The 23,841-nt window shown below is 36.9% G+C and overlaps 1 protein-coding gene across 1 annotated transcript in view; it reads right to left on the reverse strand.

The window, feature by feature from the left end:
• CDKL5 (cyclin-dependent kinase-like 5) overlaps nt 1–22,066 on the reverse strand; it is a gene marked incomplete at its 3' end in the record, with an annotated part of 65,406 nt that extends 43,340 nt beyond the window's left edge. The window contains 2 exon segments of the mRNA XM_010192189.1: nt 21,436–21,470; nt 22,003–22,066. Of these exon segments, the coding sequence (XP_010190491.1) occupies nt 21,436–21,470; nt 22,003–22,066 (99 nt within the window).
• Nucleotides 22,067–23,841: the final 1,775 nt, after the last annotated feature.

Consider the following 23,841-nt stretch of genomic DNA (forward strand, 5'->3'; position numbering starts at 1 on the left):
ATTTAGCACATGGCCAAAATGTAGTTGACATGACATGACTAGTGCAGGGCTCTTCATACAATGATGCAGGACCTGAATTTTAGTATGGGGAAGTTATGGGGAAGAAGCTTTAAGGTATCAGAGTAAGGGCATGTGAGCAGACAGGCAGTAGGCTACCTGGGTTACTTGATGAGCTAGATCTAGCTTACACAGCTTTTCCAAACAACACAGTTCTCAAAAAAACACCACTAAACCCAACAATACCCCACTATTAGTAGCATACAAAGACTGGATTGAAGAACAGCAATTAAGAGTGAAGCCCTTCTGGAATACCCAAAGACATGTGCATATCCAAGTATTGAATAACACAGACATTTACTCCATCTTTCATTTCAAATCCTCATAACACATGAGCCTGTAAAACACTTGATCCCATGTAAAACAAAAGCACTCGGAAAGACTACTGTAGCTAGTGAATAATGTCTTTTAAGGCCTTGAAATGAAAATCAATACTACTATGAATAAAAATCAATAAAAATGTGAAGAATATAGATATATGTGTGGGCACGTATAATTTGCATTAAAAAAACCCCAAACCAAACAAAAAAACCAAACAACCAAAAACACCAGAACTTTCAATCATCAATCATAACATCTGTCAGAATTCTTGGAAGCATTACGTTGTGTATTGATTTAAGTGACCAAACTGTATCTATCTTGCATTGAAGGCTATTTCAGCAGAAGCAGCACCTACTACTAACTCTTACAGAGGACTTGCATTGCTTTTCTGCTACCAAAAACCTACTCTACATATACACTGACCTAATCTGAAGGCTGATACATTACATAAATTCAGCCGAGATACTACAGAGGTCTAAGCACTACCCTTTGCTCAACCAAGTTACAGAACAGCAAAGAAAGCGGTGTCAGAACTGAGGCGATAATACACATTTCAGGTTCAGCGTGATTCTGAAAGGCTTGTCTATACTTTTTATGTCAGCTACAGTTCCTAAATATTTTTGTTTCAGGAAGCTTACAAAGTGAATGGTCTAAACTAAACTGAACAGACTGTTTTGCTAATTATATTGTTACTACTAAGTTACAGTATTGTTATATTTATTAACTTTATGGTACTGATAGTAATAGTTACTAGCACAATGAAGGAGCACTGCTCAAACAGTGAGTAAATGCAGCTTATTTGACTTCTAGTACCTACTGTTAGGTGCTCTGGCTAATTAAGCCTCTGAAAGGATTGCTCAGAAAAGGAACACAGTAATTGCCCTCAAAAGCCTCTGCTGACTGTAACATGCCTATGTTTAGACAGCGCGCATATACCACTTTGCAGATGAGCCAAATTTATCCGTTAGGATTTCATTCTCTTTTCACATGAAGGAAAAGAAAAATGTTTCGGCAACCACTGAAAGACTGTATTTTTATTCTCAAAGTAATGGATAAGTACACTGAAAGAAATGTAGGAATTAAAACTTGTCGCCTAATACAAACAGCAGTTCTGCACCATTCAAGAAACTAGTCCATGTGGCTCCTCTGTCATATGCCGCTGTCCCTGATGTGTATGGTGAATGGGATTATTTTGGAAATTAAGTTTTAAAAGTTCTTAGGTCACAGCCTTGCAAAGACTTATGTAAGATACGCTGTCAATCAGCCTGTAGGATTTTGAGTATTCACAGTATTTAAATCAAGAGTGGCTCTATGATAAACAGGAACATAAAGACTTCAGCAACACACATAGAAGAAGAAGAAAGGAGTTGCGCTATTAACATTTTGTTCCTCCTTAGGGAACCTTCTTGTCCGGGTTTCTTGGAGGACCTCATTCTATCTAAATGGCATTCTCTAGGAATCAGCTACTGGTGAAGCAGTCAAGCCAAGGTTAAAAGGGATACAAGGACACTGAAGATTACTGTGCATAGATTTTTAAATACGATGCACCTGCTATGATGTGGAACCTCCCCACAACAGTAGGGTTTGGGAGTGCTCCAGCTGGCAGGACACAAAATTGAAGCTGAATGCACATTTCCCACTTCCTGGTTGAGTGCTAAACCAACTAAATAGTTTATATGAGGTGACAAAAAATGGTAGCTCCTCATTGATTATGATTTGGATTCTTCCTTTGGAAAAGAGTCTCTCTCAAATTCCCTGTTTGTCTATCTCTCAGTTTGCCATCACTACTAGTAATTTTGAACTAGATGTCCAGTTTCAACCAAATTTTACAGAAAAATGCAAGTATTAAAAAGAGAAAATTAAAAAAATAACACTTTCTTAACTTGTCAGCTACACACAGAATGGTAGTAAGAACTCAATCTCCTATATATTGTAAGATGTTGCAGACAAGAAGCATATGTAGCCTGTGTAATGAGCTAACATGCTAAGCTTTTGAACAGCCATTGTACAGAACTGTCATTTACAACGCTAATACAGAATGAGACTGGAAAACATGGAATACATTTTGTATATTAACAAAATTCTGCCAAACATACCCAACAGCTAATGTCTTTTCTGAACAAAGTAGTACAGTTTGACTTGCATAAGCAAGATTATGTTCTTCAACATTTAAGTGTTTAGGATAGACTTTTCAATAATCTTGATACCAGCAAAAATCACAGAACATTAAGCAATCACTGGAGAGGCAACAGAAGCTCATGAAACTGTTACAAGACAGTAAAACATTTATTTTTAATGACTGACTTAAAATGAAAGTTTCTAAAAACCAGCAAATTCATTTTTCAAAGTTACTTTCAAAACAAGAACATAAAACATTACTGTTTTAATCAGTATTAATTAATGTATCTTAAATGCAACATTTGTCATTACAAAAGTCTTTAAACTTAGGCCAAGCATTTTGCAATGCAAGTGCTGAGACGTAACAAGCATCGATATCTGCATGTAAATCAGGTCCTTAAGTCATTGCCCCCACAGCATCCTGACTCCATCTGCATTCTGCTTTAAAACATTGCTACATTTGGACAGTACTATCAGATCAGAACAGAGCTTCCTGTCTTCTCAGGACTTCTAATATCAGGTGCTGGCAATTTTGCAACATTACTTTCAAAATCTAGTGAAGTATCTTAGAAAATTCTCTGTAGGAAAAAAAAAGTGCAAGATGACGGCTTCAGTTTCTTTGTTCAAACAGCTTGAAATTGGGAAATATAAGTCATAGCACTGTGTATTCTTGTACACCTAAAATACTTCAGGGAATTTCTCTCAAGAGGTGCTTCTCTCTTTTAATCTTACATTTCTCCCTTGTGAAAATTGTAATTCTCCTATTTTTCAGTTTAAAAAATACACTTGGTTTATCTATTAAATATCACTCTTCACATAAGAGAACTTTCAGGAAATTACTTCCAAATCCAAAGGACCTATTTATTTGTAGGGGGAGACAAGAGCTTCTGGTAAATAATGACAGAACAGCATGTGCGAGTTATCACAATGCCTTTATTTATTGGAAAACTGATTAGAATTTTTCCAACACATATACGTTACAGTTTACTTGAGAAGAAGCATCTAGAATGAATCGCCACAAATCAATTTTCTATCTCTTGAAAGCAGACTGTTATTTACTAACTGGCTAAGTGCAGGAAAAGACTCTTATCAGAACAAAGATTTATATACTTCACATGCCCATTTGAAAGAAGATGGCCACAGTGTCTCCTAGTTGAAGAGGAACAAAAAGAGGACTAGAGAAAGCTTAAACCACTCTGGAACCACTAGAAGATTTCCAAGAAGGAGCAGCTATAAAAGCTCAGCTATTCCACAGGGGAGAGACGCATAAGAAAAGGCTCAAACTTTTAGCTACCAGTTTGTCAGGAAATGACGGTAAGCGTGCACAGTGCTGGAAGGAGACTTTTTTTTTAAATGCAAGCAGACTGAAACAGATTCTTTGATTTCTTTACCTAAGTCTTTCACAAGCTCTTGCAACAACTGTGTTGCCTGTTCAGATGTTACAAGTAAGTGCTTGCATTACCAGTTTTACTTATCGGGTTTAAATCAAACATAATCTAAGGGAATCATAACGAGCAAGCATTTCTCACTCATCTGTCAGACGCATCTGTAAGCCGAACAAGTGGCCCACCTATATCCACAGGATCACAAATCAGGGGCTCTATTCTAACCGCCCCAGCCCCTCAGTGGCAGGCTTCAGCAAGGGTTCCCCCTTCTAAATGAATAAAATATGCACTTTATATTCTTCAAAAACTTGAAATTTACCAGTTGTTTTGGGGCTTTACCCCTTCTGTTTTCCATAACAGTTACAAAGACTAATCTTAGCCCTGCAGGCTTGTCAGTCCCTCCCACTTTCATTGAAGATCGACAGAGGTGCACAGTGATTCAGAGCAGGACTAAAGGTGCTTTCAGTCACCTCTACATGAATGAATGAAGCGACTTCCTCTAGATTGAAGTCAGCTCTGTGCAAAGTCTCCTTGCCTCCTCTATTACACTATGCTGAATGCTGGCTATTCATAAACATTGGAAATTAGCAGTTTCTTTAACCCAGGGTTATAACATTAGCATTTAAACTGTCCTGCAACCCTAAAACACTACCCTGAAAAGAACACTTGAAGGAAGTAAACGCACTCACTATTTTCTGCTAACAACAAAGCTGATGATAGTGGTTAGCACTGAAACTTTCATGTTCCAAATGGATTTTTCGTATTGATTCACAATTTTCTCCACGCAAGAAAGTAAATATGTATTCCCAAAGAATTTGTACAATAGCGTAATGAGAAGGTTCTAGAATAAAGAGCAGCTTTTAAATACTATAAATGTAGATATTCTGGCTTTTCATGGTAAACTAGTATTATTGTAGCATTTTTTTTAATAACCTGGCCTTCATTTCATCCTATTGTTGCAAAAATCTATACAATTTGACAGTACTGTTTAAACTCAACTCTAGATGTAAAACAGAACCCCTTTCACTTCTTTCAGATCTCTAATGATAATATTTTTGTGTTGTTACCTAGGAAAGGGATGATAGAGTTTGAACAGAAAACACCACCTGTATTTTCCAGCCTCAGTTCTTTGGCTACTTATTGCATTAGACAACAATATTACGGAGAGAAAATAGTTATCCAAAACCTCCCAAGGGTTTTGTGGCATTTACAAAAATACATCCATTTGCTCTTTAGCTTTTTTCCCCTCACTCAAGAGAGATTTTTGCTGACATTATGCTCTTAACAAAGCAAAACTCTAGGGCAATCTTGTAACAGGGACAGTTCTATAGGTGCAAGTTGGTACTATTTTCTCATCCTCAACTTTTAATTTTCTTTTAGCATTATAACAGAGCAAGACAGTTTTTCCTTGCATTTTATTGATCAGCCTGATAGATGCTCTACAGAATCCTAAATCAATGCTGTTTCCTACTTCCTTTTCAATATAGCTATTTTTTAAAAAAAGTTTTCTCCACTCTATATATTGATACGGATTTCAGTGGACACCTTCATGTCTTCTCAAAGTTTCTACACTCAGGTTTGCAGAGAAAGGCAGGCTTTCCTTCTCTAGGATTATACAGACAGCGCATTCTTTGTACAATAAGAGAGAAATTCTTGCCTCTCAAGGAAAACTGCCATTTGGCTCTGCTAAACATTTAAAACTGCATTCCTTTTACAGATTTTATCTTCTTTATGGAATAGCATTAAGGATTAAAATCCAAACTGCTTAGAAAAAAAAAAAAGACCCCAGGCAAGATTCATACCTCAAACACATTTGGGTTTTACTGAACCCTGTTGCAGAGGTCAGAGGAACAGGAGGGCTGCCTCTACACAAGTTGCACAGTAATTTGGTTAACTTGAGAAGCAGAACATTATGAGGAAATAAAGGAATGTGCACCCAAGGAAGACTTCTGTTACTACTAACAGATGAAGAAGAAACAGCAGCTAAGTCTTCATAAAAATAGCATTTCAACAGATGAAATTTCAGTTTTGGAGCTAAACTGAGAAAAAGAGTTTGTGGACTTATTTCGGGCAGTTTCTGCAGCTTCAAAAGATTCATGACTAGATCAGTATATTTGCTCTTATATCTCAAAAAGGAAAAAAAAGTCTAAACATCACACAAGTTCCAGAAAGATTAAAAAAAGCTTCTCTAACAAAAAATTGCCCCTACAGATAAGACTATCTAACATATCCTGCTTTCAGATCTTGCACGCACACATGCACTTTTGAGCCAGGAGAAAAAAAGGTATCATGCAGAATTTAGGTTCACTGTGGAAGTTTGTCCAAACATGGCAAATAAATACTTCCTGGAAAATGGAAAAGAAAAACAGTGTCTTGATCTCACTAAGTTTATTGTCCCAAACACTGGCAACAATAAGTGGAGAGAAGGGATTAAAAAAGTGCAGAATGAAGAGCTGACAGCCAGGGAATACAAAGGCTAAAAAGATTTAAAAAAAAAGAAGGCAGACAAATGTTGTCTGAAGGCAGACTGGAAGAGAGAACTGGGATAAGGCACCTGGGCTCAGAAGTCAGTATTAAAACCAGCATAACAAATAAGCAAATGAATCTAAACATCTAAAATTTTACTGGAATCCAATTTTACTGAAAGTAGAGAAATTGTGAGAATTCAGAAATAGCTGCAAACCCACTAAAACCACAGACGTGTCTCATTCCACCTTGTTCTGGTATGCACGGCGGACGAAGGCAACAGGTTACTGGCTACACCATCTCAAATATTAGAAGCTGACAGCTGTGTGACAACTGCGTGGGTATCCATATGGTCTTACAGGATGCATGTTGTGTTTGAGAAGTCTAGAAAAGTATGTACAAAAAAGTAAGTTTATCACCGTGTACATAAGCAAAGCGGTATTTGAGGGGAAAAGGTAGCACTCTTTTATTAGAACAACTGGTACATGGAAAAGAAACTGAAGCCTTTCTCCAGGTCTAAAATAGAAACAGCAATCTCCAAAGCTAAATTTAAACTGAAAACAAGTATATTCTGTGTTTAAAAATACTCAATAAATCCACAGAAAAACCTCAAATATTTCCTAATGTAGAGTCCATCTCATGCAGCTTCAGCCAGCTAAGACTTATATGTCTAATATGTGCTGTCAAGGCTTTCCCCACAGCTAGAAAAAGCAGGGGAGGGAGAGAAAATTTGGCCAGAAGGTTGCTGATTTTAACCATTTCCAGATGGTATGAATCGCTTTTTGGATGTTGAGCTCTCTCAATTTATATAAACTAGAGACATTCATTATGCAAGACCTACGCATCAAAACAGCGGGTGAGATTAATTCCACCCAAGGCACTTGACTTTGCAACTCTATCTGTACGTTTTATTTTTCACACATGCATAAACTTACATGCGTGCACATGCTTTTGAGGTTCATTACAGAAAGAGTGATCAACACCAGTAACTTTAGAGATAGATACTACCTTCTCTGTGTCAATATTCTTTAAGTTCCATTGCTGCTTTAATGTCACCACAGTCCATTGGATTGTGTTTGAAATACACATGCTAGAAACACAAATAAAGTATCCCCAACTGTGCTACTGAAGTAAGAACATCTCCAACGTAACTGTGCCGTGTCAATTCTCACATCCCACAAAGCAATCTGGCATAGCTAGCAGCAAGACCAGAATTTCTGAAGCTCATCTTTCTTCTTTAACCTGCACATTAGAGACTACAGTACACGTTCTCCAGTGAGTGTATTAATGAAGGTACAATTCTCCTGGTATAATTGAAGGTACTACTCGAGATCAACAAACTTGCAAAAAAAGCCCCATTAGAAGTAGCTCCTTTCCTTACATTAATTTTCCAGGAGAACATTTTGGATAAGATACTTCAGTAAGAGCACAAAGATTTACAAGAAAAGTTGTCATATAAAAACTAGGTATTTAGAATGTATGTTATATATTGATTGCCTAGAGCTGTATTTCTTTCAGTTCCAAAGCACTACAAAGATTCATTTAAACAGAAGTGAAAGAAAAAGCAACAATTGTAACAGCTTTAGGATTCTTATGGAGTAATGGTTTCAAATTTCTAGTTAGTAAAACTTATTAATATTTAATAACAGTACTGCTACTTCAGATTTGATATGGGGGATACAAAACGATTAATATTACTACAAAAATCCAACAGCTAAAACCATACAAGTAAGCTTGGAGCTTCCTCATAGAACTTGGTCTAAACTAGATGCAAATCTGAAAACAAAGCTTCTCCAAAGCAAGGTTACCTTCTGTCCTTTGTAAAGTGATATAGTAGCAAGCCTTCTGCAGGCACAGAGCGTAAACAATAGCTCTAACAGCAGTTTGCTGACTCGTGTTTGTGTTTGAATGTATTAAGTCTGACTTGGTTTCATAATAACACGAGTCTGATGTAATTTAAAAAAAAAAAAATCACACTACAAGATAAGATTATATAGCCAAAGCTCTATGTGACAAGTAATACAAAAGAACATTAATAAGTAAATCATTAATTACTCTAAACCCAGTTAAAATCCCTATTGCAAAAAATGGATCAGTCTTCTTACACAGGTTTTATTCAGGTAGTACAATGTGAATAGTCAACTATCTCTCCCTCTTCAAAGAGGAAAATGTGGCCTTGCAGAATGTTAATTGTTAACCTACCCTAACATAAAAATCAAGAGGAAAAAAACCCAAACAAATCCAAGGACAAAAGATCCCCAGACCTAATTATTCCTTTACTTTTGTCTTACAACAGATCTCTTCTTTCCAAGAATAAGCTATGCCCTCAGAATTTGATTCCTAGCCAGACATTTTCAGAAAAGGCATGTTCAATTTTTCATTGAAAAGTTCTAGCTCTTACTGTCTACTGTAGAACTAGAGCCATCAAAATTGAACACACTCTTCATTTTTCCTTTTTCTTTTTAATAGGTCAGAAGCAGTACAAGATTGCCTTTCTTAACATAAACATATTTAAAGAGAAAGCACTAGATGCTTTAACAATAATTTTGCACAAGGGTCCTGAAACATGATCTTCAGACAAAGAGAAAAGTGCAAGCTGAGAAAAATATAAGCACAAGATTTCAGTAGTGAAGCTTTTTATTCAGATTTTGGTTAAAGGCTTGCACTGTCTTGCTGAATACTTTGATAAAGCAACAGAATCAATGCCATTCATATTTCATATTGAGGCACAAGTGTTCAGTTATCCTCATATTCTTAAGAATAAAAAGGATCAGCTAGCTTATAGAGGCAACATAAGGAATGGACTAGTATCAGCTTCTAAAACAGACCAGAAGAGACCACTTGCTCATTAACTAAGTATGTGTGCATGTGTACACAGGTGCACATGGCTCTACAACATGTATGCATGTGAAACTGAGAGCACGTAGGTCAAGCAACAGAAGCTAATCTTCAGTAATATAGATGAAAAGCTATCAATTTTATTGAGAACCATAGTGACTAGAGAGTGAGAAATACTGTAGACAGGCTGATCTCCCTTGATTTGCTTCTCCGATACTGATGTTCTCGGAGAGATCTGCTTTGCAGTCTATTTTATGTGATCTGGGGAACCTGAATGAAGGGGGCACTACATCCCAGAATTTCCAAACAGGAATACTGTCTTCTGTTTGTTGTTTGTTTGGGGTTTTTTTTAAGCCTGCTAGAGTCCATGGACTAGATGTTGTTTGGCCTCTCTTGAGCCTTCCTAAATGTCACTGATGAAGTTCAGACTGATTCCCTTTTGCTACCCAAACAGTTTTGATTCCTTGGTACTACAGCAACATTTATAGCAGTGGAAGCATAAAAGACTTCCAAAATTACAACAGGTTCAGAACCCAGGCTGGAATTCCACCAGACCCATCTTGTATACATTTCTTAATGCCATCCTTCGCTAGCTGATGCTCTGGAGGGGAGAAGGGAGGGAAGGTACACACCACTTAGATGGTTTTTTCACACACACAGTCACAGGAAATTTGATCCTGTAGAAGCAACTCAGCTTTACTCTGCAGATGGCAGTGCCTGTAACATATTTCTGTGCATAAACATGGCATTACTCCATCTTTGTTGGAAATGCGAATTGATTTCAAGAAGATAGCTTGCCTCCTGGTCAAGATGTGTACTGTCAAAAGAGGTAGGTGTAACCAGCCAACCAAGTTTTTTTGGTCCTGTCGAATTTCATCTTTCCACACCTCTGTGCATGATGACACTTACAAACGTCACCTACCTCTGTTATACCTGAAAACCCACAATTTAAAAAGGGGGAAACAAAAAAGTCTCTCTACAGCCAGAAGGAAAATTGATAATGATGGTAACCTTGTTCAGCCAAGGTTGAGACTAAGAAAATCACTTTGCAATTAATTTTCAGCACACTGCAATCTGTGGTAATCTTCTGTAATTAGAACTGTATGTAAAAATACGGTTCCTAATGCACATTTGGGAAGGAGTTGTTCTCAATATGATAAAGACTGTTTGTGGACTGAAAGATTTAGAGATATAGCAGCACCCAAACTAAGCTTTCTCTTTCAGAGCATTTTATGGTCAGCTGATACTTGGGTGTGTTCAATAAGGCAGCACAGTTTTACACCAAGAACTGAAAACAGAATAACAAACTTTTCAAAGAACAGATACATTTGTGTACCTTGTTTCTGCTGCAGAAGTATGTAACAAATCAGGGTAAGCATGAACAGGATACTGGGAGAGGTATTGAGAGAATACACACACAAGCATATACAAGCACAAGAAGAAGGTTTTGAGAATATTTTTTATTGATAACAAAGAAAACTCTTCCCAGGATGGTGCTTCAATAGTAAAATTACGGAACATGCTATGCAAGGCCTAGAAGGTTCTGGCACAGCTGACACACAAGCAGACCCTGCATCCAAACAACAGGAGGCGAGCAACAAGGTTGTAGCCTATAACATATACCAGCCTTTCTCCTGTTAAGTCCATCAGGGAAACAGGTTCTAGATGTACATTTCAATCATAAATTCCAAACAAGGCAACACTGGCCTGAGACTCCCAGAAGCTAAACTAAGCAAGATTGAGGCAAAGGACCCATAACAATGGGCAACTTGTAAACATAAAAAATATATCAAAGATGTAAGAACTAGTTTGTCCTCATCACCAAGAGACACTGCTCAAATCAGTTACTGCCCATGTGGGCACACACTCCTCACTTTCCCCTTATACTTCTAAGAACGTGTGTATCAGGGTACGAGTGAATGAAATAATGAAAGTATAGGTGTTGGTTGGTACAGTCATTCCACTCAAGATTCTGTAAATATTCACCTTCCCCTTCCATGCAAATTACACTGAATTTTGTTATAATAATCTTTTTATGCTGCAGTACTTTACAGAAATTAGTATTCACATGGAGGAAGAAACTTTGATAACCCTTTATCAAAGTTTTTAAGGCACAAGCAACTATGAAACCAGAGAGCGATGTTGGTTTCTGTTTCCAACAAAGAGTTACCTGTGCTGTTCAGAAACAAATCTTCACTTGGCTACATATCAGGGTAAATGAAAATAGAATTCCATGGAGTGAGTGATTTTTCATAACGTGTGGAGTTAAGCCAAAATGTTGAAAGGTATTAGGATTTAAAAGGGATTTGCATGAAGATTGGTCTAATTTAGCAATCTGAACTAAAATAATTCAGGGATAATAAAAATGCAAATACTTTATAAATCCAGAGTAACTTTTGGTTTTCCTATTAAACTAGAAGAAGCTTAAATAGAAACCCTTTAGAACAGGGGAAGCTAGCATCCAATTGGACTATTCTTTATCAAAAGCAAGTGACAGACTCATCAAGCCTTATTGTTCAGGTGCAGCTAAATACAGCAAAACAGAAGGATGTGTTCTGGAGACTTTCAGAATTGTAATATATGTATAAAGGATAGAAAGCATAAAGAATGCCTCCATTTCTGTACAAACCTGTAACAACTGCTATCAGCTGAAGAAACACTGAGCAACGTGCAGTCCTTACTTAACAAATGGGCCTCTGTTCTAGAACTCAGACTGGCCTCCCAAGTATCCAAAATTTCTTGTTCAACATACTCTGATGCCAGATTTGTCTGGTCCCTTAGGCTTTTAGCTGAGATCAAACACTACATACCTTAAGTGCAATTATTAAGTTCTTTGCATGAAATTTTAAATATCTGTATACATTTCAAACAGCTATAATGTTATAAATAGAAACTACTTTCCTTCCACGCTCCCCCCACCCCTCCATTTATTGTTATTCAGGCTTTGAATGAGAAGTATATACCAGGAATTTTTACTCAAAAAGAATAGAAAGTTTTCTAGATTTTTAGGAGGCAATCCACCAAGTAGGAGTTACACAGAACTGAGGAATCATGAAAAATTAAATTACTTTAACCAAGACATTCAGAAGGACAGTTTACTATTTAAAAAACACTGTAATCCTTACTGACGAAAAAATACTTGTCCCAAGAAAAGCCTATAGCTTTCAGATAAAGTGAAATGCTGGGAAAGTTTTCACTATTGTTGCCAATGTTTTACCTACACTGTCAAGTATTCCTTTTCCAGTACTCCTTTCTTCAAAAAAGGCTTTAAATTCACAAAACTAATTACAAAAATAAGTTAATGTAATTGGTATATTCAAGACACTTTAGTGTAATAACATTTTAGATCAACTTAGCTTCTACAAATAATTTTGAAAGCCAGCTAGATATCCAGATGCATTTTTACCATGATACATTTAATAATCTACATTAATGATCTTTTAAAAAATGGAACTGTGCTCTATTCTACTGGCCTTTACTAAAATACATGGAGTGTCCAGGGATCAGTAATTAAACTAGTGTTCTTAGACCTGCTCATATGTCCTACAACAGTTTAAGAAGTCCACAAGAATCCCTTGCAGGAAAACAACTAGCCTAAAATTTATAAATACAATTTTCTTTGCATCCATTATGCTACACAGTAATTTGCAATTTGATGACAAGACTAGACTGTAATCCAATATTCAAGCAAGTTCATGCTACTACAGATGTAGTCCTATAATTAGCCATATGTTGTTCCTTCTCACATATATTAATCCGCATTAACTATAAATTCCCTAGCCTGCATCACTACTTCCCTAATGATCCAAGACTCTACATCAGGTCTCAAATCTTCATCGATTTCACTTCCTTCTGCTGCTGCTTCTAAGAAATACTGTAGTCAGGTTTTTTAATTTTCAGCATAACATTTTCAACTTTTTGCAAGAAAGAGTAATTTGCATGGATAGTCTTGCTTTGTGTGCTCATCACATCTACACTTAAAAATAAGACTCCAGTTACAAGTGCACGAGAACGAGATATAGCACTACAAGCTGTTGCAATTAAGGGATATTGGGGCAGCCACGGAACACACTGCTGCAGGTCTGAATGATTCCTGTATTAATACAAGTGTAATGACATATAATCCATTTGCAGATGGGAGTATGCAGCAACTACTAAGAAGCATGTTTTTTCTTATTAGCAATATAACAAGGAAAAATTATATTTGTGGCATAAGCGGTAACTTTTTACTTAGCCAAATCAGTACCCATAACAGGAATTCATGCAACATATTATGTAGAAGACGATCAGAAAGAAACACAGTTTCTTTGAGAAACAAAAGTGCCACAGATATCTGATTAATAGAGCCTTTAGTGGGACAAACAGGAAGAAGCTGTGTGATTAAAATAAATACTCTTCTGAGATACTGTGACTGTAACAAATTACTTATCTTTGACTTAATTTAAACTGAAAACCATCAGTAATACATTTCACGTTTCCTTCCCAAGGTAAGGTGAACCACTCTTGCTATTTTTAACTCAGGCTCCTATGCCTCCTTCAGTTACCTGCATTACTGGAGTATAAAGATGATCACCCGTTTCTCTCCCTCCCCCTTCTTGTTTTGAAGATCTTCGGCAGCATCACATCTCTCTACACCCCTGCTTTGTATTGCATGAAATTCCATTACCCAATGTTAGAGTGACCAAAACAACTTAAGACATCCCAATTTGTGGCACTGAAAGTAACACCCTCACACTGCACTGCCTTAAATTCAAAGCACCTGAAAAAAAATCATCTTAGTATCCCCTTCCACACCGCATTAGTTTCTCCCCTCTGAAAGCTCTCTCTCTCTCTCACTGTTCCCCTGTACCTTACATTTCTAAATTAGCCTTTGGGGAGGAAGGGAGGGAGGGAATGCCAATTTTGAATGCTGAATACCACCCACATCTGAGCAAGGTTCATAACATGGCAAGGACTAAGGAGGAGGTTAGGGAATGGAGTAGCGAAGGAGGGACCTTGCATACAGCAATCTGCATTGTCACAAAAGACTCAAACAACAACTGCAGACATCAGAGCCCCATTCCACTGATATGGCTACAGACTGACCAATGTGAACAATGAAAACCATTACATTTAATGAATTTATTTGCATGCCTACTTTGTACAATCTGGTCAGGTCCTCATAAAGAAGTGACTGAAAAAGACAGCAAGAGTTCACCAGGAAAAAAAAAAAAGGAAAAAAAGGGAAATAAATCTTTGAAATACATTAGCAATAATATACATTAGCAATCTAGAGCAGAAGTAATAGACTGAAGACAACACAACACAACAAAAGCAATCAAAAGGAGACATGGGACTAACTTACTTTATCCTCTCATCCTATACAGCCTTAGAAATGTGAAAAACAAATGTTTAATTCAGTTAATCCCAGGACTCGGACTTCCAGGAAACTGGGACACCACCAAACACAGAGATCTATTTTTTTTTCCCCTAGAGCATGTAAATAATTTTGGAGGTGGATAGCTTCCTCAAAATTAGTGCATTAATGGTTTATATCAGGAGATACCTAAGAGATATCTTATGAAACTCTCCAAAAATTTGCAGAAAGATAAGACTTGGGAATAAGTTTTTAAGGAAAAGAAATAAAAGGCAACAATCTTGTGATACAGAGAATATTATAGCCTACTTTTGGGGTGGGAGGGGAGGAGAGACCAGTCAGCTGTCTTCTCAAACCTGTGGGATCTTAGCAACTTTAATTCTACCCTCCATTCTGCACAACTATCTGATGTTTGGAGCATTAACACTACATATATGAATCTTCCACTTAGTTTAAATATAAGTCAGGACTTCATTGACACCAATGACATTTAAAACAAATTAATATAATGCTAATCTGATTGTCTGTTTCCCCCTGTCACAGGGAACTGAGAGCACTATGGAAGAGGCTCAGGTTCAGGTATAGACAAATGCCACACTGCATCAGTGAAAAATGAAAACTTTGGAACTTTGGGTACCACATAAGCATCTACCCTCTTAGTAAGACGTGACAGATGTTCATTGTATATCTGTTATACACACATAAAGAAAAGTAATAACTGAAGTGAATTAGCACTTAGCAAGCTCACCTCGCACTGTTGCACTCAAGGGAAGGTCATGGAGGCAGAGTATGGAAGCCCATGAAAGAAATACTATATACCTAATATTTCAAACCAGAATTCTGTAAGGAATTCAAAGGGTTATTAATTGCATAATGATGAAGTTGAAGCAAATTGTTAACATGATTTTCAGCACTACAGCTTGCCTATTAACTCTATTTTCCTCACGTAATACTCAAGACAGATCTCATCTATGACTATTGCAAACATTTACTACTGGTACACTCTACTTCAGAAGCTCAATACAGGTCTCATGTTCACTGTATGTATTTCACACAAGTTTTGGCACAAAAACACATCAGTGAGTCGGTGCTTTTAGCCTGAGGAACAACAGCATTAAGTGCAATAATCCTCCATTGGTAAACTGACATTACTGAAAAAATGGTATGCTGCACAGAGATTTGCCCTCAGCCACAATTAAAACCAAAAATCTTGCCACAGAGCCAAAACGCATTTCATTAGTAGTGAAAATGAGCAACACCGCTTTCAGTTACATACAAAAATCAGCAAAAAAATTCAAGAACATAACCAAATAGATGCAGCAACAACAAAGCAATAGTAACAATGAGAGAATATGCGACATCTTAAACATAAATATGCAGGATTTGGCACTGTACTTTTTAGCTGGTTTTAGGTGAAGGACAGTTATATGTAAATTGATGGTATATAAAAAATGCATAAGGACAGAATACGCAATATACAAAAATATCAGTTAATATTCTAAACAGTACGTACAGGCAAGTAGAAGACTTAAAAGGACAAATGGCTTTAGGGACAGGAGAAGATAATAAAAATATACACTGCTGGCATAATGTGTGCTAGAATATTCTGCTGATAATAACTTTCCAGTAGCACTGTACCAATTAAAGACTGTGAATACTGTACGGACTACCACAACATGCCTGCCCTGTTCTTAATCCCTTGTTTACCTCTAACAAATTCACTTCTGGGATACTGCGCTAGCTGAACTCATCTGACTCAAAATGACCATTCTTGTGTATAACAGGCTAGTAGATTGGAAAAAGTCTATGCATTACTCAGCTTTCAGCTTTAGTCTGAAATGATAAAACTGAGTTCTCAAAATGCCCCTAATATAATTCAGATTTTGCTGGAAGGTTCCAATTTTGAAAGTCAATTGTATATGGAGTAATACAAATATTTAAAATAATGCTTTGCCTGACTTGAATCACTTGCCACAGAAGGCTAAATGCTTTGCATTATTATCTTCTATTGCTTACCATAGCAGTCTGTTCTCCACAACTTCTAACAGCAGTACTTTCATATTTACCTTCAGATCAGCCATTAAAATGTTCAATAGCAATACTGTACGTGGTATCTCTCTCTGTCAAAACCAGATAGAAATACTTCTCCTTCACTCTCAATTCACAGTTGCCTTGAGCTCTGTTAATCAGCCAGTTCTCAAACTCACACTGTTTTAAAAATTATACAGAAATGCTGATTAGAATCTCATGCAGTTCTCAGTCACCTAAGTAGATTGTCACATATGGAGCTTCCTTCACCAGCAACATGATTCAAAGAAATTTGGTTTGCCTGACAAGACCTACTTCCCACAATTAGATATCCATCGTTTTGTTCTTGATTAGTGACCAACTTTTCCATTGCTAAGCCTTGGAACAATGTGAACTTAAGTGTCTTCTGCTGTTCAAATAATCTTTCTGAATGTTGGTACAGTCTTTTAAACTTACTGCAGTATTTGAAGAACTTTAGTGAAATACAAAGACCAAGAACTAGGAACTTCTGAATCAGTACAGTAAGTATTCTGGGCTTCAAATACCAGACAGTGCTAGTTTCTTCTCTAGCTGAGCAGTCAAAATTTGAAATCAGCTCATACTTTCTCCATCATATGAAAGATTATATAACATGGAGGGAAAAAATGCAGACAGCAATCAGTGCTCATTTTGGGAACTCAGATTTTTCACTTAGTCATTTCATTTCTCAGTCATTCAAACAGGAACTACTGTCAAATCAGTAAAATACAGCATGATGGAGACAATCAGGAGACTTTTGGTAGACGCAGAAGGCAATTTCTTGACACAACTGACCAGTGAAAATGTGAAGGCTGATGACAACCTAAGAGGCAGTGACAATGCGTGGTTACTCTAACCAAAGGACTGCTGTACATCGAGGAGTTAGTACACCTAAGAGCTCATCCACCTAGGAGTTCACCTGAGGAGGCCGAGGCCTGTGCTGCACAAATCCCTTGGCGGCAGGACAAACTCAGCCAGCTCCTTATTAGCAGAGGAGCCTGCAGGCAGCTCCCACTCAGCACCTGTGATTACACTACCTGCGTGGCCTTGCCTTTAATCTAAAAGCATAGCAAGACGTTCTCACATGTACATCCATTGTTTGACAGTAGAAATTATTAAGAGAGTTTTCATATAAGAAAATTCTGTAACAGCTTGAATAATGAAAATGGAATAATGAAGCTTGAACAACGAAGACTGTCTCTTACAGACACAGTCTGCCCAATATGCTCCACACCAATCAGAGGCCCATCAGCTGCACAACTCAAGGTTCCCAGCATCTAAAGGGATTTAAGATTACCTGTACCATTCTTACTTTATTTAAGCTAACACTATAAAGAAATGGCACTTAAAATGACATTTTACAGAGTCTGAGTGCCTTCTTTATTGGGATTACAACAGACCAGCATTTCCCAAGGCAAAACACCATGATATAGTGGAGTTTAAGATCCTGAAAGAGCTAAGCAAGATGGACAGTAGAATTACAACCCTGGACCTTCACACGAGCAGGATTGCTCAAGGGTTTGCTTAGAGACAGCCCTAAAGTGTAAAGGTGTCTGGTAGGGCTGGTTGTTCTTCAAGGATGACATTCTCAGAGCACCGGAATGGCCCATTCCAACATGCAGAAAGCTGGGAAAAATTTTGTGAGTTGGCCAGCGCTGGTAAAAGGGGAACTCCTGACTCAGCTTAAACACAAGTAGTGTTGAGAGTACAGAAATGGAGACGGGCTGCCTGGATGAACAAATAAACATCGGTTTCAAAGGGAAAAACTAAGGAAACTATGACCCTGCTGGTCTGTAGGTGACCTAGAGATAAGATACAGAAAAGGCTAAGGTACTCAAGTGAAATCTAATGATTCTGCTACATATGCATTTGCATTATATTTTCTAATGAGTAAACTATACCTTCCTTTAAGAGGTCAGTAAATATTTCTTTCAGATATTCTGAGACATACATACAAAACTTAACTGAAGGCAATTCAAGAGTATTACTGAAGGCTCAAACAGGACAAAACTAAATACTAGGCTAAGATGAAATTGCTTGGAAGTATTAAACCTATTAAAAAGGTTATTCTTCGTTATTCTTCAATGCACTGAAGTGACCAAATGATTCAGTAAACTAAGGTTTCTTTTTGTTTGTTTTTTAATAGCGGAATTCGGTGGTGTTTATCCTTAAGAAAAAGGTCTAAAAATATCTCATACAATAAAGAACAACCAAACCCACACACACTTCTAAAATAAAAGACCAGAAAAAACATCTTATTAGTTGGGAGATGTTGTACATACAAGAACAACTAGTATTAAATCTCTAAATCATTACACTGCATTCCCTCAGGCTCCATGGACTCAGATAACACAGCACATAGCAAGAGAAGGGATAAGTCTAGGCGATTTCACAAATTTCTACTGTGCTTTTAGAGAATTTGCATGACCACACACCTTTCTGCACATCTAGCTAACTTAAAAAAAACCTAAAAATTTATACATACGGACACATGTATACAAGCATCTTCTGTTTTGCATAGTTTCAGTGTTTTTTCCTGCAAGTCCCTGCCAGCTTCCCACACCACTGTTAAATGTTCCCCCCATTCACACAGTTTATTATCTCACAGGATAGCAATACATTCCCTTCTCACACTGACTTTCAGCCTAATTTTTTTCCTCTAGGCATCTTTCTTCAGCCTGTCTTTGGACACCTATGGCTTTACCAGAGCACCTTTCTATAATGTTATTGATTTTAATTCACAATATTGTCCTATTAGCTTGTATCTGATGTCAGAGTCCTCCTAATGCTTGCCCCCAAGTCCCTGTTAGCAAAGGAGAACTCTACACGAAGCTGCAAGCCCACTTTGCAAAGTAAAAGGGATAGTGGTTTTACTTAAAGGGCAAATATTTGACAAATCTTAGACATAAGCAAAGATACTTTTCCTCAGCCATTATCTCTGACACTGCAGAACTGTTCAAGTGGCTTTTTTTTTTTTACATAAAACATAGCCAAGATAACCTATTTTAACAGCTTGTGAAAATAAAATGTATTTCCAGTATTTTCAAATGCAATCTACTTCAGTATATTTCCTTATGAAAAGTCCTCTCATTAAAAGAAAAAAAGGAAAAAGCTGTGCAGAACATCAGATGTGCTTTTTCTCAACATGATTCGTATTAGCTTCACATTAGGAAAAAACCAGATAAATGAGTAATCTTTATGCACATACCACAATTAGCAATGAAAGATTTGTGACAAAAACATGCTGTATAATAATATAAACAGTTATTCTAGCAAAGCTACTTTAGCTTTTCTGATAATGTTCCCTTAGCAAAGAAAAATCGCACATAATAATGTCAAGGTATTTGTTCCTTAAGTCACTCTCTCCAATTTAAATCCATAAACACACACCAATGAAATGCACTGGGACAAAAAGGTACATATTTATTGAAGCATTAATGGATAATATGTTGGAAAATTGTTGCAATTAGGGGCCAGCTCCTCATTTTACAGAAAATTTACTCTCTCACCAATACAATGGAGATACAATGACTTACAATAGCTGAAAATTCGATTCTGGCATGTTGCCACTATTTATAAAGATGAAAATTAGTACTTCTGCATTCATTTTTTTGGACATAATTACTACCTTTGCACAAAATGAAAAGCAATACATGCTGAGGGAATATGACCAAGGATGGCCTGGTAGACACCATACATACATTAAAAATACTGCAACATTTTCTCGTTTCTATGCTGTTTCTGGACTTATGTGGTGCTGAATAGACTTACTACGTAATGCACTCAAAGTTCAGTCATGCTACCTGCAGACAGATTGTGTGAAAGAACTTCTTACTTCCTTCATCCAATTTACCAAAGCCATTCTACTGAGCTATATCATCTCCCCCAAGCCAGACAAGGCTCCAGCCTGAGATAGGATCTTTCCAGGTTCTGTTTTTTTCTATTTTTTTTTTTTAAACTTCAATTTAGAATAATAGTATAAGCCACTCCAAATATCACTCTATGTCCTGTGCATAAGACCTTCTGTGTATATCCTAAAAGCTACTGCAGGAACGCAGGTCCCCTGAACAGTGTTACCTTTTTCTAGAAAAAGTTATGAACTACATACCAAAAACTTTTACATATTCTTGGATCACTACAAATGAATCATTCTATGACTCTGAAATATTTTGGTTCCCAGAGTAGAAGTTATTTTGATATATGACTACACTGCAGCTCCAAAGGCAGCAAAGTAGTTCATGTCAGAGTTCCCTGTTGATGAGCAGCAGCAAGTTCAGATATATCTTACTTACACAGTAGTTAAAATAGTATAGACAGGTTGCCAGAGTTCATTTTTGTCTGAAACAGAGTGGTTTTTTTTCTTTCCTTTTTTACTTCTTCTCTTCCAAATTAAAATCAACAAGCATAAAAGTCAGTGGTTTCCTACTGCAGTTGGATTGTCTCACACCTGCAGAAACTCCATATGGATCCCACTCCCTCCCTGTGGCCCCAAGACAGGTACGTGCTTATACAGCAGTATTTGCTGCATAATTTGACATTCTAATTAAGGCTGCTTGAGTGTAAACTACATTCCAAAACAACTTTTTTTAAAAAAAAAACAACTTCCTTAGTTGACATTAATGAAACATTAGTAATATTCTAGATAAATATTAAACACCAAAACTGGAGGTTTGAGATGTGGCCATTTTTTCTGTGACACTGAGTAAATTAAAAACTGAGTAAGAGACTGCAAGGAAAAGGCCGCCCCAGCTGCCACATCGCATACACAGTTATATGTCAGTTCTCATCAAAAGTCATTATTTCACTCAAATACGAACTTTTAGCTCTGACTGAAAGCAATTTATTTACCTTGTGTCTGCATTTAAGTACAACACCATAGGCTCCTGAAACAAAGAAGAAAAGAGATAAACCCTCTCAAAGCAGAAAAAAGCAGCAAGATAATATAGCCTTCAGTCACCTCCTGGCTACAGAATAATAGAGTTCCCAGTATTATTATCCAGAACTTGCACATAGAGGTACTGTACTGAATTTCTGTGCAATATATTAAAATTGCTTGAAAGTAAATGGGTTTTAAACTGCTGAAATTGTTATTTTTTAATATTCTTGTACAGAAGTTGGATAACTTGCGTCTACCCCCTATCTCTACAGAGAAATCAATATAGTAATTTTTTTACAAAAAAACAGCAAACATCACCTCCCCAAAACACAACCGTCCCATTTCTTTCTTTTCTTTCATCTTCCAAACTTTCCCTTCCAACCAAGAATGGAATTAGAAGAAACCGCAGAGAATAAACTGATGTTTCTTAAAACTTGTATATAAGCAATATTTTGCAAATGAAAACTTACTAGCATCAAGAAAACTAAGTCAAATCTATATAATATTCAGATTCATTCTTTAATTAAGATACTACTTACCTTCACCTACAACCCCAAGGATCTCAAATTTATTCATCACATTACCAATGTTAGGAATCTTCATCAAGACAAATTCCTCTTACGGTGAGAGCCACAAAACATGGCACAATGGGGGACGTCCAAAGATTTTGCAGAAGGCAATTGTGAAAAGGCTCTTGGGGGGAGAAAAAATTCAACCTTGATCAAGCAGACTCCTCTCACTCTTTCTTAATTTCTAGGCAGTCAGTAGCTTCCTGGGGAAAGAAGAAGAAATAATGTAATTAGTACTGTGGCTTATTTCAGTAAGAGGGTGCAGTGGTATATATATATGTGTGTGTATATATGTATATATATGACATCAATATTGTCTAACAGACAATTACTTTTGCATTTTATGATTAACAGAGCTTAGCAGCACGTATAATGGACAGAACCTATTGAGAACACATATCAGACAGAACAGCTGGCCTTGTAATCCCATACTTAGTATGTCTATTACAATAACAACTAACTTACATCCAATTATTTTCTACAGAGCACAAGCAAACAAAAATGTTAATAGGAATAACATCAGTGAGAAAAATATATCAGTTAAAAATCGTGTTTAGTCAATTTATTATTTCACCATCGTAATGACAAAAGAGAAGGTAGAAAGAACACTAAGCAATAGAAAATAGTGGTCTTCTACTATTTTCTGTGATTGTGAAAAAAAAATAAAATTAAAAATAAAATTATTGGCTAGATTGACTGGCAATCAGAAAAAAATGTTGTCAACGTTTTGGGTTTTTTTTTTTTCCATGTTTTCCAAGCATTTTTGTAAACTGTCAAATCAAGCAGCTATATACGGGGAAAAGAACAAAGTTTTTTTGTGTCTGTTCTCGGCTCACCACATCTCTTCTATAATCTTAGAAATCTGATAAACTAAACACATCAAAGTTTTGTTTTGCTAATTCAGACTGCATTTCTGCCCCTAACATTAAAAGGCACACATCTCACATTTAAGAATGGGGAAAAAAGCTAAAACCGCATCACCATGAACTGGAAATACATAATTTCTAGTTCAGTGCTCCAAGAACAGGACTACTCATGAGGAACAAGATGGCAAGATAGAAGTATATTAATTTAATTAACTTATGTGTAATGGGTGACTGTGACCTAATGATACCAGGTTCAGCTCACAGAAATGGGAAGTTTCGTGTTATTCCACTATAAACTAGGGGTGCTGCCCAACAGCCCTGTGTTCACTAAGTCACACATAATAAAAGGATGACTCAAGGGTAAAGGGAAATCACAATGACACCAGCCTCAGCAAGACCCAGGGAGATAATCTAGGGGGGTTTGTTATGTCAGAAGCAACTTTAGAGTTAAGAAACCACAGTAATTTGGAAATAAACTTTGCAAATAAAGCAGTGACATCCAATTAAAGGGATGGTCAGGGGTTTTGGTTTTGTTTTTGTGTTGGTTTTTTTGTTTGTTTTTTTGGGGGTTTTTTTGTGGTTTTTTTTTTTTAGAAAAAAAGTTACACACTCCTTAATGGATTATTTCAGTAGCTTAATTTAATATTTTAATTATGTTTTCCTCTTCATTTGTGAATTGTTTAAAATACCCTTTCCTTTCCCTTCCATATAGTCTCCTTCCACCTCATTTGGAAGATACCTGTCACAAAAGCCTTTGCGCTGTTTTGTCCGGGCTTTCTGGCTACAGTAATGAACTAAAAAATGGGCTCCTGGAAAGGCAGGAGCATCTGCTCGGTTGCTCTCATCAGCATGAGCACAGAGCCCACACTGAGCTGCTTTTGCCTTTCTGCTGCAACAGGCCCGTGCCAGGCACACGGGCGCAGCTTCCTGTCCCCATGCTGCA

The sequence above is a fragment of the Mesitornis unicolor genome, unplaced genomic scaffold, assembly GCF_000695765.1.
Source record: "Mesitornis unicolor isolate BGI_N332 unplaced genomic scaffold, ASM69576v1 scaffold50769, whole genome shotgun sequence".
NCBI classification, from domain to species: domain Eukaryota; kingdom Metazoa; phylum Chordata; class Aves; order Mesitornithiformes; family Mesitornithidae; genus Mesitornis; species Mesitornis unicolor.